We start from the raw sequence: 13,124 nt of genomic DNA, 5'->3' as shown, positions 1-13,124 counted from the left end.
GTGCGCCTAAAGGAGAGGAGAGTAGGTGATAATCTGATGGGTTGGGGAAGGGAGTTCCAGAGGATGGGTGACACCCTGGAGAAGTCCTGGAGGCGGGCATGGGAGGAGGAGACCAGGGAACTAGAGAGAAGGAGGTCTTGTGAGGAGCGGAGTGTGCGTGCTGGGTGGTACTTGGATATTAGGTCGGTGATGTAGTTCGGGGCAGTATGGTGGACAGCTTTGTACGTCAGTGTTAGGATTTTAAATTTGATCCGTTGCGCAATCGGAAGCCAGTGGAGGGATTGGCAGAGGAGGGTTGCGGAAACGGAGCGGTTGGAAAGGTGAATGAGTCTGGCAGCCGTATTCAGGATCGACTGAAGCGGGGATAGCCAGCGGCGAGGCAGGCCAGTGAGGAGGGAGTTGCAGTAGTCGAGTCGTGATATGATGAGGGAGTGGATGAGCTGTTTAGTGGTTTCTGGGGTTAGGAACGTGCGGATTTTGGCGATGTTGCGGAGGTGGAGTCTGCTCGAGTTTGTTAAAGATTGGACTTCGGGCTGGAAGGATAGGTTGGAGTCCAGAATGACACCAAGTACTCTGGCCTGCAGAGCGGGTTTGATATTGGCGTTGTTGGATGTGATGGAGAAGTCAATGGGGGGTGGGGTTCGGGCTGGGGGGAAGACAAGAAACTCGGTTTTGGAGAGATTCAGTTTAAGGAAGTGGAGCGACATCCAATCTGATATGTCGCTCAGTAGGTGTGTGACTCGGGCAGAGACCGAGGGGGTGAGGTGGGGGGTTGAGAGATAGATTTGTGTGTCATCGGCATAGAGGTGGTAGTTGAAGCTGTGAGAGTGTATGAGTTGGCCAAGGGAGGAGGTGTAGATGGAGAAGAGAAGGGGCCCAAGGACAGAGCCTTGAGGGACCCCAACAGAGAGGGGGAGTGAGGGGGAGGTGGTAGCATTATAGGTATAGCCAGACTGTAGGGGATCGAGGAGGTTGTTGTCGTTGAGGTGAGAGCATAGGTGGGTGTAGACGAGGCGCTCGAGGAGTTTAGATGTAAATGGGAGCAGGGAGATGGGTCTGAGGTTGTTCGGGTCATTGGGGTCCAGGGAGGGCTTTTTAAGTATGGGGGTGATGTGTGCATGCTTCAGTGGGGAGGGGAAAGTGCCGGAGGAGAGGGAGAGATTAAAGATGTGGGTGAGGGAGCGTAGGATGGAGGGGGAGGGAGGTCGTAGGAATTGTGAGGGGATAGGGTCGAGGGGGCAGGTGGTGAGGCGGGCATCAGAGAGGATCTTGGAGACTTCCTCGATGGTAGTAAGGTCAAAGGCGTGGAGTGTTGGGGGAGCTTCAGTATGAGGAATGTAGGGTGGGGTGGAAGTGGAGGTCAGAGCAGTGGTGGGGCCGTGGGAGAGGGGTGATGAGGGGGGTAGCTGAGTGAGGGGGAACGGGGTTGGAGGGAGTTTGAGCAGTGACTAAGTCCCTGTGGGTAATGTCGAGGGGGAGGGGGGATGAGGGGGTAGCTGTGTGAGAGGGCGTGTGAGTTGCGGCAATGTCCTTGCGAATTGTGTCAATCTTGTTTTTGAAGTGATTGGCAATCTCAAGGGTGGTGAGTGAGGTGCTGGGTGGGGGTGGAGAGAGTAGAGAGTTGAAGGTGGAGAAGAGTCGGCGAGGGTTGGAGGAGAGGGTCTTGATGAGGGTCAGGAAGTAGGCTTGTTTGGCTGCGTGGAGGGAGGAGGTGTAGGTGCGGAAGGCAGATTTGTAGCGGGTGAAGGCTTGTTGAGATTTTGTTTTGCGCCATAGTCGCTCCAGGGCACGACTGTGTCGTTTGAGGGTTTTGGTGTGATCAGTCTGCCAGGGCTGGAGCGGTCGGGGTCTGATGTTGCGTGTGGTTAAAGGCGCTAGTGAGTCAAGGGCTGTTGACAGCGCGTTGTTGTAGGCAGTCATAGCCAAGTCGGGGCACGACGGGGAGGATGCTGTCATGGAGTTTATCAGCTGCAGAGTGGAGGGGGGCAGGGTTAAGGTTGCGGAGGTTATGGCTGGTAGTAGTGTGACATTTGGAGGGATAGGCGTTGGAGGACGAGGAGATAGAGAAGGTAATCAGGTTGTGGTCAGAGAGAGGGAAGGGGGTGTTAGTGAGGTTGTGGGGAGCGCAGCGGTTGGAGAAGACAAGATCAAGGATATTACCGTCGGAGTGGGTGGTGGATTGTATGCACTGTGCAAGTGCAAAGGAGGAGGTTAAGTGGAGGAGACGGGCTGTGTCTGGGTTGTCGAGGTTGACAGGGATGTTGAAATCCCCAAGAATGATGGTGGGTAGCTCAGAGGAGAGGAAGAAGGGTAGCCAGGAGGAAAAGTCATCCAGGAAGCGGGGTATGGATCCAGGAGGCCGGTATATCACCGCAATCTTCAGGGGGGTTGGGGAGAATAGTCTGACGCAGTGGGCCTCGAAGGAGGAGAAGGATAGGGAGGGGGGGTTTGGGAGGACTCGGAAGGTGCTCTGCGGTGACAGGAGCAGACCAACCCCACCACCTTTACGACCGTTAGGTCTGGGTGAGTGGGTCCAGGTGAGACCTCCATAGGAGAGTGCAGCAGGGGAGGTAGAGTCAGTGGGCTGGATCCAGGTTTCCGTGATCGCTAGGAGGTTGAGGGAGCGGGAAACAAAGAGGTCATGGATGGCGGTAACCTTGTTGCACACCGATCGGGCGTTCAGGAGTGCACATGAAAACGGGGGGGAGATTTTAGGGAGCAGGGGGACAGATACTAGGTTGCGGGGGTTGCGGTAGGACGTGGAGGCAGGAGGGTGTTGTGCGGATGAGGGAGGTGGTGGAGGGCCAGGATTCGGGGAGATGTCCCCCGCGACTAGGAGGATGAGAAGGGTGAGAAAGGTGGCATGGGAGCGGGATGTGCAGGAGTGTGAGAAACTCCTAGTGGAGGTGTTCGGGTCAGTGTGAGAGTGGAGTAATAGGAGGAGGTGGTGGGTGCCATAGAGGGGCGAAGGAAGCAGTGAGGACACAATATACAAATGTTTAGGAGGAGCAGAGGGATAAAGTGAATGGATTTTGGGAATGGAGGAGAGGAAAATGAGGAGGAGTAGAAGAGGCATTTTGGGGGGGTGATGAGAGCAGTAGTAGGGAGATGATAGCAATGAGGTGGAGATGTACAAGTTTTGGGGTGCAGCAGAGGGGTAAAGAAATGAGATTTGGGAACAGAGGATAGTAATATGAAGAGGGGATGTATTATATAAAGGTATACGGAGTGGGACTCAGGTATGTAAGAGAGGTTTTACAGGGTGTTTGCTTGCAGTCTGTCCAGCGTGCAGTAGAGTTACTTGTTGTTGTTGTTGTGTCTTCCTGCTGCTTAAGTTCTCCTGCTTTAGTTCAACTGCTGTGTTTAACTGCATCGCACTCTTTCAAAGCCGCACTCAATCTGAAGCAGCACCCCCATCAGAGACTGTGCCCCCCCATCAGAGATCTCCCCCCATGAGCTGATCTAAATTTATAGGGAGATGCTCAAATGAGCATTCAACTCCACCCCAATTAGAAGCTGATAAGGATGACATGAATAGTGGGGGATGTTTCTCAGGAAACAGACTACAGTCGTAAACTGGGTGCAGCTAGAGGTGAGGACTGGTCAACATACACACAAATATAAATACACCATTTGTTCTGAATATAACAGGAGTGAACAAAAAGTTAAATGTATACATGTCAAGAGCATTTTATAGCAAAAACAAAGTGTGATTATGACTAAGACAAAAAGGGTTAAAGGTTAAAGAACACTCTTTCCAAATCTGATATTTGAGTTTTGATAGATCTTGGCATGTTATACTGCCTGTCATTTTTATCTCTCAGGAACACTTTTTTATTAAGAAAAAATTGCATCTCAAATATGTCTCTATCCCAACCCTATTCATATCTCGCCCACTAGTAAAAGAAAAGAATTCTACTTAATGGGAATGTATAGTGGTTTTGTACATATTTGTCTTGCAAAATTTATTAATGTGAAGGCTAAAAAAAAAAATTATTTTAGGTTATTATAAAATATTTAATGGTTTTCTGTATTTTTAGCCATTAGGTGGAAGTCTGTTATTTAACCCGAAAAAAAAAAAAAGGTGCTGTACAAACCTTAACCCTTTGCCACCCTGCTGCATTACATTCACTGTGGCAGGGGGCAGCACATGTTGTAGCCTCAGTCATGTATATGCATGCCCCTGCTGTGTCTAGTGGATCACTGCTAATGGTAACCAGGTATCATGTAATCGCTGTGATTGGTCATAGCGATCACATGATAATGTAAACAACCTGCCATGAATGGCTTTCCATTCATGAACAGTATGCTTACTGTTGTGATTTGTGATTGGCCCACAGCAATCACATGGTACCTGGCTACCTGTACCATGTGATTAGGCTGTAACCAATCACAGATCACAACCATTGGAAAGCTGTTCATGAAAGGGAAATCCATTCATGACAACTAAGGCTATTGCTTAAACACTGTTATTGCTTATACAGTGATAATCATTGTATAAGGATTTTTTTTTAATCAACCTTCCCCCAGAATGGCACTATTGAGACACTGAGCTACTCTGATGACAGTATGTGTTTGAAAAAAAAAATTAAAATTGAATTAAAAAAATATAATTTTTTTTTTTTTTTTTTTTTTTTTTTTATTGCTTACTGTCATCAGTCAATGTCCCTGATCACTGCCACACAAGCATATGATGATACTGGTGACAGTATGTTAAAAAGAAGAAAAATTGTAAAAAAAAGACAAACTTTATTTAATTTTTCCAAAAAAATCATGATTAAAAAAATGACTTAAAAAAACTCGCCATGCCTTGTACTAAATACCTCAGACTGTCTACTTTCCAAAATGCAGTCATTTGGGGGATATTTGTACTGTCCTGGCATTTTAAGGGCCTCAAGAAATGAGATGGGCAATCAGTACATCAGGATTGATCAGTTTTCAAGTATATATACCACAGTTTGTGGATGCTATAACTTTCACACCAACCAGTTAATATACACTTCTTGGGATTTATTTTACCAAACGCATATAGTGGAATACATTTTGGCCTAAACTTATGAAGAAATTTGACTTTATTTGGATATATTTTATATACAAAGGTTGCCAAGCCTTCCCCAAAGCCCTCTTCACGATAAAAGGGCACCCTTACTCCTATTAGTGGGGAACATTTGTTAGTCTGCCTTACTCTGGGTCTCAGATGTCACAGAACTTTAGGTTCAGTCAGTAGTTTCAAATAGATACAAATTGGAGGTCAAAACTCTACCCACTCATCGCTTTTCTTGTTCAAACCAACTAGAAACTGCCCAAGGCCAGTTAGATTTTCACAATGCCCTGAATCGCTGCTTGTCCCATGGAGTTATTCTGCCAGTACAGCTCCAAAATGCTATTTTTTTATTTGTTTGGATTGTGAGAATGCATACACCTTGTCTGTTTTATGTGTCATTTATTCAACTGTATCATGTCTCATATCTGTAGGCATTGTTGAATGAAGATCTTAGGCTTGCCTGTTCAAATATGTTGAAAAAGTCAACCATTTCCATGGGGTGTACTTAATTTTAACATGCAAACATTGAACTGTGTTCACCAGACTGCAGACTGTTTGCATTGTGGTTAACACTAATTATTTTAAAGCCAAATGGTATCACAGAAACACTATTTGGTTGTAAGGTTGTTAATATTGCAAAAGTTTGCCGTAGGCTTGCCATACTTGTTTAGACAAGATTTTGATCAGCATTCGGATACCACTAATCTTTTAATGCCAAATGAATCTCTTCAAATTGTATGTTTTTAAAGGGTACAAATCACAAGAGAAGAGAGTGAAGAGCCATAAGTATGACAGTAAAGCTAGCCGTTTCAAGAAGAAAAGTAAAGAGAAAGAAAATACACTGCGTCGCTCAAGAGTCTCCAACCAGCGCCAGTATCGTTCTCACAGTGATGATGAGGAAGACGAGAGTGTGCCAGCTAGTTACCACACTGTGTCATTACAGGTTAGTCACGACGTAAGTATGGCAGGCCTTTCCTCCTCCTTCATATTTTCCCTTGTGTACTGGATTAGACTAGACAATGGGGACTACTTGATTCCTTCAGAAAATCGTTGTTACCTGTGTTTCATCTTTGCTGAGACATGACTTTTCTGCAAATTAACAGATCTGTTGTCTTCAAAGCATTTATACTACTTTTCTAAACTGGTCTGGCTCTACAGTTTCACTAACGAATAAACCTTCTTTGTAATGTAGCTAAATACCTTCAGTTTTTAGAAGGTAGTTCTGCATTCCACAGTATTTTAGTGAGAGTTTTTAGGTTCCTTTTTGGCTTGCTTACCACAAACTAACTCATTAAACTTGTATATATGTAGTGTCTTGCTTCTTGACCTGCAGGAAACTCTGAGGAAATGGCCAATCCCTCCCTCTCTGTCTTGGTTTTACCCAAACATTTATCACTATAGTTGGTTGGACAAGATGTTCCAGAAACAGAGGCAGCTCCAAATGCAGAGGTTTAATTACTTGCCCATTGCTCTCAGGGAGGCTCCTGCCTGACTGGTGACCGCCTTAATGGAAACCTGTGCTTAAAGTGCAACTTTACCCACAACAATTTGATAACATTTAATGTTCTGTAATAAACAAACTTACATTCCACAGTAATATGTGTGCTGTGAATTGCTCCTGTTTGTTTTTGCTGGAGGCTGCCATTTTGTTGAAGCCCAAAGCAATCACTTCTTTATTGAAAACTCTGCTTCTCTCCTTAGTCCCAAAAACTTTGTCACTTTCTGCAATTAAAATGTGTGTCTTGGCTCAGCTAGGAAGGAAAGCGGCAATAGCTTTACAGTGCCGAAATTCATAGTACTGCAAGAGATAAAGGAGACAATATCCGGGAGATAAGATGAGACACTATCCTTTAAGTTTCTCGTTTGTATCTCCATTAGAACAGACTTTGTCCTGTCACTTCTCCTGTTCTTTTCTCTTTCTCTCTAATCTGTGTTCCCTCAGCACAGTCTGTGTCATTCTTGTTGTTTCCTTCCCCCTCAGCTGTAGTATATCTTTATGCTGTTAGCTGATTGGCCTCTAGTGACTCACTGATTATCAGCACAATGCCAAGAATACAGGACAACTGAGGCTGTGCAGAGCAGGATCAGAAAGTGTTACTGGATTTTAAACACTATGGCCACTTATTTTTAATATTTTATATAGCTATACTTCAAAAGGACCAGCATGAAGTAATCTATCAGGACTTTATTTCTTTAAGTGGAACTTTAATTAGAAAATTCAGTGCCTGTGCTTGAATCATCATCTAGATGCTAGTTGACTGCTTTTCTGAATCACTGGATTCATTCTTTAAGTCACTGGCCCTACAAGAAATATGGAGATCCGAAGTCATGACAGCCAGTTAACTAGCATTTTTTGTAGTAGAGCTCTGTAAAGGCAGTATGCAGGTTTCTCTCATGAAAGCAGTTCTGTCTTAACCAAAGAGATCTAAAGAATGATTTTCATGGCTTCACCTATTCTTCATAAAGAAATTTTATATCCTTCGCTTCAACGGCGGCATGTAAATAACTTCCGTTTTAAAAAAGTAAGTGCTATACTACATTTGTTTCTTTAGCTTTTGATAAATTGTCCCTGACTGTGAGATTAGGTAATGACAACAAAACAGTGAACCGGTACATAGGTACCTAGAGGAGAATACGCAATCCAGACACCAGTGCCAAGCCTCCATTTATGCAGTGATAGAAGGCTTTTTGATCCAGTATCACTTATGTGCGTCTTTATATCTATGATGTTAATCACCTTTACTCTAAGGTTTTGATGAAGGATGCTTGATTCTTTATGACACTGTAAATTACCCTTTGGTGTGAAATTTATAATTCTAAATTATAAATGCCCTTTCTTTCTGAAAATTGTTTACCACTATCTATGTGGCTACTTCTTCCTTCACTTTGAGGAGGATATGGCCTGTATATTTGTGGGTTCTATAAAGGGATTTGTGTTCATTCTTCATTAAACCATAATTGTGAATGTGGCTGTCTTGATATTGTGAATTTTAATCCAGGTCAATGAAAAACAAATTAGGTGGACCATTTCCATCCACAATTAATTAGGACTTTTCAGAAGCCATTTCTATACTTCCAGCAGGAACATACTGTATCTTCATTTGAGGTTTATCCACCCAAAAAGCAGAAAATTGTGGATTAAAGGAGGAAGGACTGTCAAGCATTTACATCATCCCTTGTCTTGTGCACAACTGTTGAGAAGGTCATACACATTTCTGTTGAAATACCTCACTATTTTAGCAGAAGAGCAGCTGAAATTGCTAGTATTCTCTTTAAAGAAGACATAGAGTATAATAGAAAAATTCAGAGATTACTATCCCTGACTTTGCTATAAAAATGATAATTGATTGGCTGATATGGCGGCCCTGTAACTCTAATACTTTTGTCACTGACCCAGAACAAGTTTGCAGATTATCAGTCAGAGAAAACTCAGCTGTCCTTATCGACATACTTGGTCAGGGTCAATGATTCAAAGTATTGTTGCCAGAGAATCAGCATTAAAGACCAGCAAGTAGCATTTTCAGATGGCAGCTTCCATGTAGGAGGTTTACTTTAATATCACGGTACACATAACAGCTATGAATAATAATATATAGCTCATAGCACACCACATTCCCAAAGCCTGATTGGGGGCCACCATCTGTTTTAATTTCTTTACCCAGCCTATTTGACAATTCACACCTGTTTATTGTGTGACCCGAACGTTTAACATCTGTCCCAGACTCCATGGGCCCATGGTCCGGGATGGTTTCTCACATTTTTACAACTCCCATCATGTCTTTGGCCAATCAGAATCTGTTGTGACAGATTACATAACACTATGGTGGTAGAATAATTGAAAGTTACTTGTGTGGCTATAAATGCTGGAATGTGTTCTAGACACTCATTAGATCAAACCGATAGATTTAGCTCAAAGTCAAAATATCTTCAGCATTACAGATCGAGTCTAGTTTAATGTGCCTAACTACTATTATCCAGTCTAGTCAAATATCACTTCCAACAGTTTTTGTCTGTTGAGTCTAATATGTGTATTTTACACATTTTCTAGGGCTTAGGTAATCATAGCTGGAATCGCAAGCATTGAAAGCACGACAGCGTATATAGGATTTTAGGGCCCATTCACACTGATGCGCTTTTATTCAGCTTAGGGCCCTTTCACACTGATGCGCTTCTGATTGGTTACCATTGACCCAAAATGGAACGTACCTTTTTGGTGCACTTTTGAAGAACTGCACCAAAGATGCATGCAGGACTTTTCAAAACACAACACAGCTCCAGTGTGAATAGTTACGTAGGATTTAATGGGGGGTAGTTTTCATGTGCTTTTGTCGTCTTGGAAAAAACGTGGCGAAAGCGCACCAATGTGAAAGGGGCCTTTATGTTTATGCGGTAACTTTTAAAATTACCAAGCTGTCATATTAAAAAGGAAATGCAGGTGCACTATGTGTATTCGTAGGAGGACTGTTATAAGCAATATATGTTACACAGGCATATTCTTCACTTAATGTCACTAATCTTGCATAGATTTGATTTATCTTTCTTTTTAATTTCAGCTCCTTGACTTGATGCACACACTTCATACAAGGGCTGCAACCATTTACAGTTCGTGGGCAGAGGAACAGCGCCATCTTGAGACTGCAGGGGAAAAGATCACAGCCGATTCTAGAACTTTGTGGTCAAACTGCTGGTGTCCATTGCTGCAGGGTGAGAAATGTTTAATATCATATGTTTTGCTAGCTATTAATATTAAGCTGAACCATGTTCACTTCTCCACCTTGTCACCAGCAGTGTGCAGTCCTCCACCTCTATGCATTCACCAGAGGACTAAAATACAAAGGCATGTATTATAGCCAATGCTGTATATCCCAGGTACTTTCCTCAGCATTTACGTCCCTGTCTGCCTGTGTATCCCATGTGCTCTCCTCAGCATTCAAGCCCCTGGATGCCAATTAAGTATACTGAATGAAAAAGCACTCACATCACAGAGCCTGGCCTATAAAAGAGCCTTGGTGCATATGCAGATGCCGTCTCCCGGTGATCAGTGCTCCCCTTCCATCTGGTGTCAGACTCTCTCCCGAAAGCCTGACCATGAATGCTAGGAAGCCACTAGTACCATATAATAGCTATGCAATACTATGCTGGTGGTTATCCATGTATCCATACATTTTAATGATACATATACAGTATATGATCTTCTAATGTTGTTAACTTTTTTCTATGACCTGTATATAAAATTTTAGGGGGTTCGATTTTTAGTACCCCATATTTATTATACGCACACAGTTGCCTCTCCAGAACTGAAGATCTAATGTGCTTTTCCTTTTTGAATCTTCCACTCCTAATACACCTCTTACAACATGGTTCAACTTTGACTGTTTGTTAGCAGTTGAATGGTCAGACGTGCTTTTTATCTTGCTAATTAAAGGCAAGTGTTAATTTAGTTGCGCTAAAAGAACATCAGGAGAATGATATTGAAAGCATTTTCATAGTAGGGTCAAGGATTTTAATGATATACAGGCCTGCAGTGTTCTGTTTAGCATGTGGCAAACTTTTACAAGATGAAAATAAAATTAAAAATAAATTAGTGTATGCATAACAAAACAAAAAGCAGAAAAAATGGTAAGGGTACTGCAGTCCACATGTCCTGTTTACCAAACATGAACATAATTGCCATGTGTCATTTGCAGGAATTGCATGGCTTTGTTGTGATGCTCGACGTCAGGTTAGGATGCAGGCTCTTACTTACCTACAGAGAGCACTTTTAGTCCATGATCTCCAGACACTGGATGCACTTGAATGGGAAGCCTGCTTTAATAAGGTGAGAACACTAATCCTTATATATTTCTGTAATTCTTGCTCTGAAATCTTCTAGTTAATCTTCAGTCCATGAAAATTTTACCATTAGTATTTAAAATAAAGAAAAATGATATGATAAAGATTAGACAGTGGTGGGAATAATGTATTTCACCAAGGCCTTTTTTGTAATGTCTTTATTTTTTATGCTGCATTAATTTTTTTTTTATTTTTTTTTTTAACTTTAGTAGCTTTCTAGTAAATTAATTTTTTTCTGGCATTGTTGGCTTTTGGAATACCATTAACCACTTGCCCTCCAAACGATTTAACCCCCTTCCTGACCAGGCCATTTTTTGCAATACGGTACTGAGTTAATTTGACTGACAATTGCGCAATTATGCAACGCTGTGCATAAATGAAATTTATGTCCTTTTTTTCTCCACAAATAGAGCTTTCTTTCAGTGGTATTTGATCACCTCTGCGGTTTTTATTTTTTGTGTTATAAACAAAAAAAGGACAATTTTGATTTTTAACTTTCTGCTATAATATCCAGTAAGTAATTCATACATTTAGGCCAAAATGTATTCTGCTACATGTCTTTGCTAAAAAAAAAAAAAAAATCCCATTACGGGAAAATTTTAGTGTCTACAAATGACGGGATATATACAGGAATTTTTTATGCAAAATCCAAACTTTAAAAGTAACCAAATTTTAAAGTAATCACTGAAACGAGGTGAGGGTACATTTTTCAACTGGGGCACCTGTTCCAGGAACAACTATTTAAGATGAATTGCTATCATTTTCTATTGTATCTTTAGGACAGTAAGTGAAGGAAAATCACCCCTAATGTCACAAATGTCAATGGAAAAAAATGGGTAATTAAAACAACAAATCGTTAACCTTTGTTTTTTGGGGGGGGGGTTTCACTGTGTTGTTCTATATCTGTATGGCTTGATTTTTTGCTGTTCATACTGAATGATGTTTTGTGGTTAAATAACTGGTATGATTTCCAATTTGGCAGGTGCTATTTCCACTGTTAACAAAGCTCTTGGAGAACATAAGCCCAGCTGATGTGGGAGGCATGGAGGAGACTAGAATGAGAGCATCTACATTGCTTTCAAAGGTGAACAAGAATTTAAGGGAAAATTATTTCTGTGATGTGTTTTTCAGGACTTAGGCCTTGATCACACCATCTGTAAATTAATACCAGTCTAAAAAACGCTCAGATTTGACTTGCATAGAATAATTTGGTCTAGTTCACACCACTTGCAATATGACACCAACATAGTTGTTTGAACAGGGTACATGTACAATTGTTTTCTTTGTACCCTTACAGAGACAAAAATACACTCCTCTGTACATGGTGTGAACGAGGTCTCAAACTAGCATCACACCTGTCTACTGAGGTGTGCTGCGTTAATGCATGTGCATTATTTTGGGACAGCACATCGATTTGAATGGGTTGCCAACATACCAAAGCCGATGAACAAACATACCTGCACTTTTTTTCTGGTGCTGCACATCACAATAGATGGCAGTGTGTTATTGTGCATTGTGGTGAGCTGCAATGCAGAGATTCATTGGAAGCCATTTAAAATAAATGTCAATGCAACCAACATAATGTGTGGGGTAATACAACACAATGGTTTGAAGGGGCCCTAATCCATTCATTTTTATTAAGCATATTTTGTAGGAAGTATGCAGTAATACAGCACCAGGGTAATATGGATAACAATAGGATGCTTTTTCAGTGATGGTATCAAAAAAATTTGAATTGAGCTCTATATGATCATGGAAAGATTGTCATGGTCGTTTGCTAACACCCAAACTTGCTGGCATAGTTGCTTGCACTGACATTTGCTGACGAGGTAACTTGCTTGCACTGACACAAATAGCTTTGTCACTGGCTATAATTTCCCATGCCTGTGCTCCTGCCTGGCACTGTCAGTATTGCCAACTGACTTTATGCTTTTGCCTGAGCACAGAAGCAAATGGTGTTTCCACATGGCTGCTCTGTACAAACAGGTAGTGGCTGGAACAGCTTTGTACTAGTTTTCTATTCTATCCCAGTGCATTCTGGGATACGGGAACCTCTACTGCCTTTACCCCAGCACCCAGCGAGCACTTTATAAATGTTTCACTAATGCACTGTAAATGCTGTAGGTGTGGTTACAAGGCGGTTATGGCACACTGCCATTGAAATTAACGGAGACAGCTGATGAGTGGGAATGCCTCATGAAATTGACATGCTGCTTACATTTTAACACAATGCTACCACACCTGTGCG

At 42.2% G+C, this 13,124-nt stretch overlaps 1 protein-coding gene across 10 annotated transcripts in view; it reads left to right on the top strand.

The window, feature by feature from the left end:
* GBF1 (golgi brefeldin A resistant guanine nucleotide exchange factor 1) overlaps positions 1–13,124 on the top strand; it is a 145,855-nt gene that overhangs the window by 115,017 nt on the left and 17,714 nt on the right. For 7 of the 10 annotated variants that reach the window (XM_089677253.1, XM_089677258.1, XM_089677256.1 and 4 more), the window contains 4 exons: positions 5,794–5,999; positions 9,598–9,748; positions 10,732–10,862; positions 11,859–11,960. In XM_089677253.1, the coding sequence (XP_089533379.1) occupies positions 5,794–5,999; positions 9,598–9,748; positions 10,732–10,862; positions 11,859–11,960 (590 nt within the window). The remainder of the gene's footprint in view (positions 1–5,793; positions 6,000–9,597; positions 9,749–10,731; positions 10,863–11,858; positions 11,961–13,124) is intronic. The other 3 variants (XM_089677259.1, XM_089677252.1, XM_089677251.1) reach the window with 1 other exon arrangement.

Source organism: Staurois parvus, unplaced genomic scaffold (assembly GCF_062004578.1).
Source record: "Staurois parvus isolate SC_StPar_1 unplaced genomic scaffold, SC_StPar_1.0 ptg000182l, whole genome shotgun sequence".
Taxonomy (NCBI): domain Eukaryota; kingdom Metazoa; phylum Chordata; class Amphibia; order Anura; family Ranidae; genus Staurois; species Staurois parvus.
Note: the sequence above shows the minus strand (reverse complement) of the source record. Positions and strands in the feature narration are given on the sequence as shown.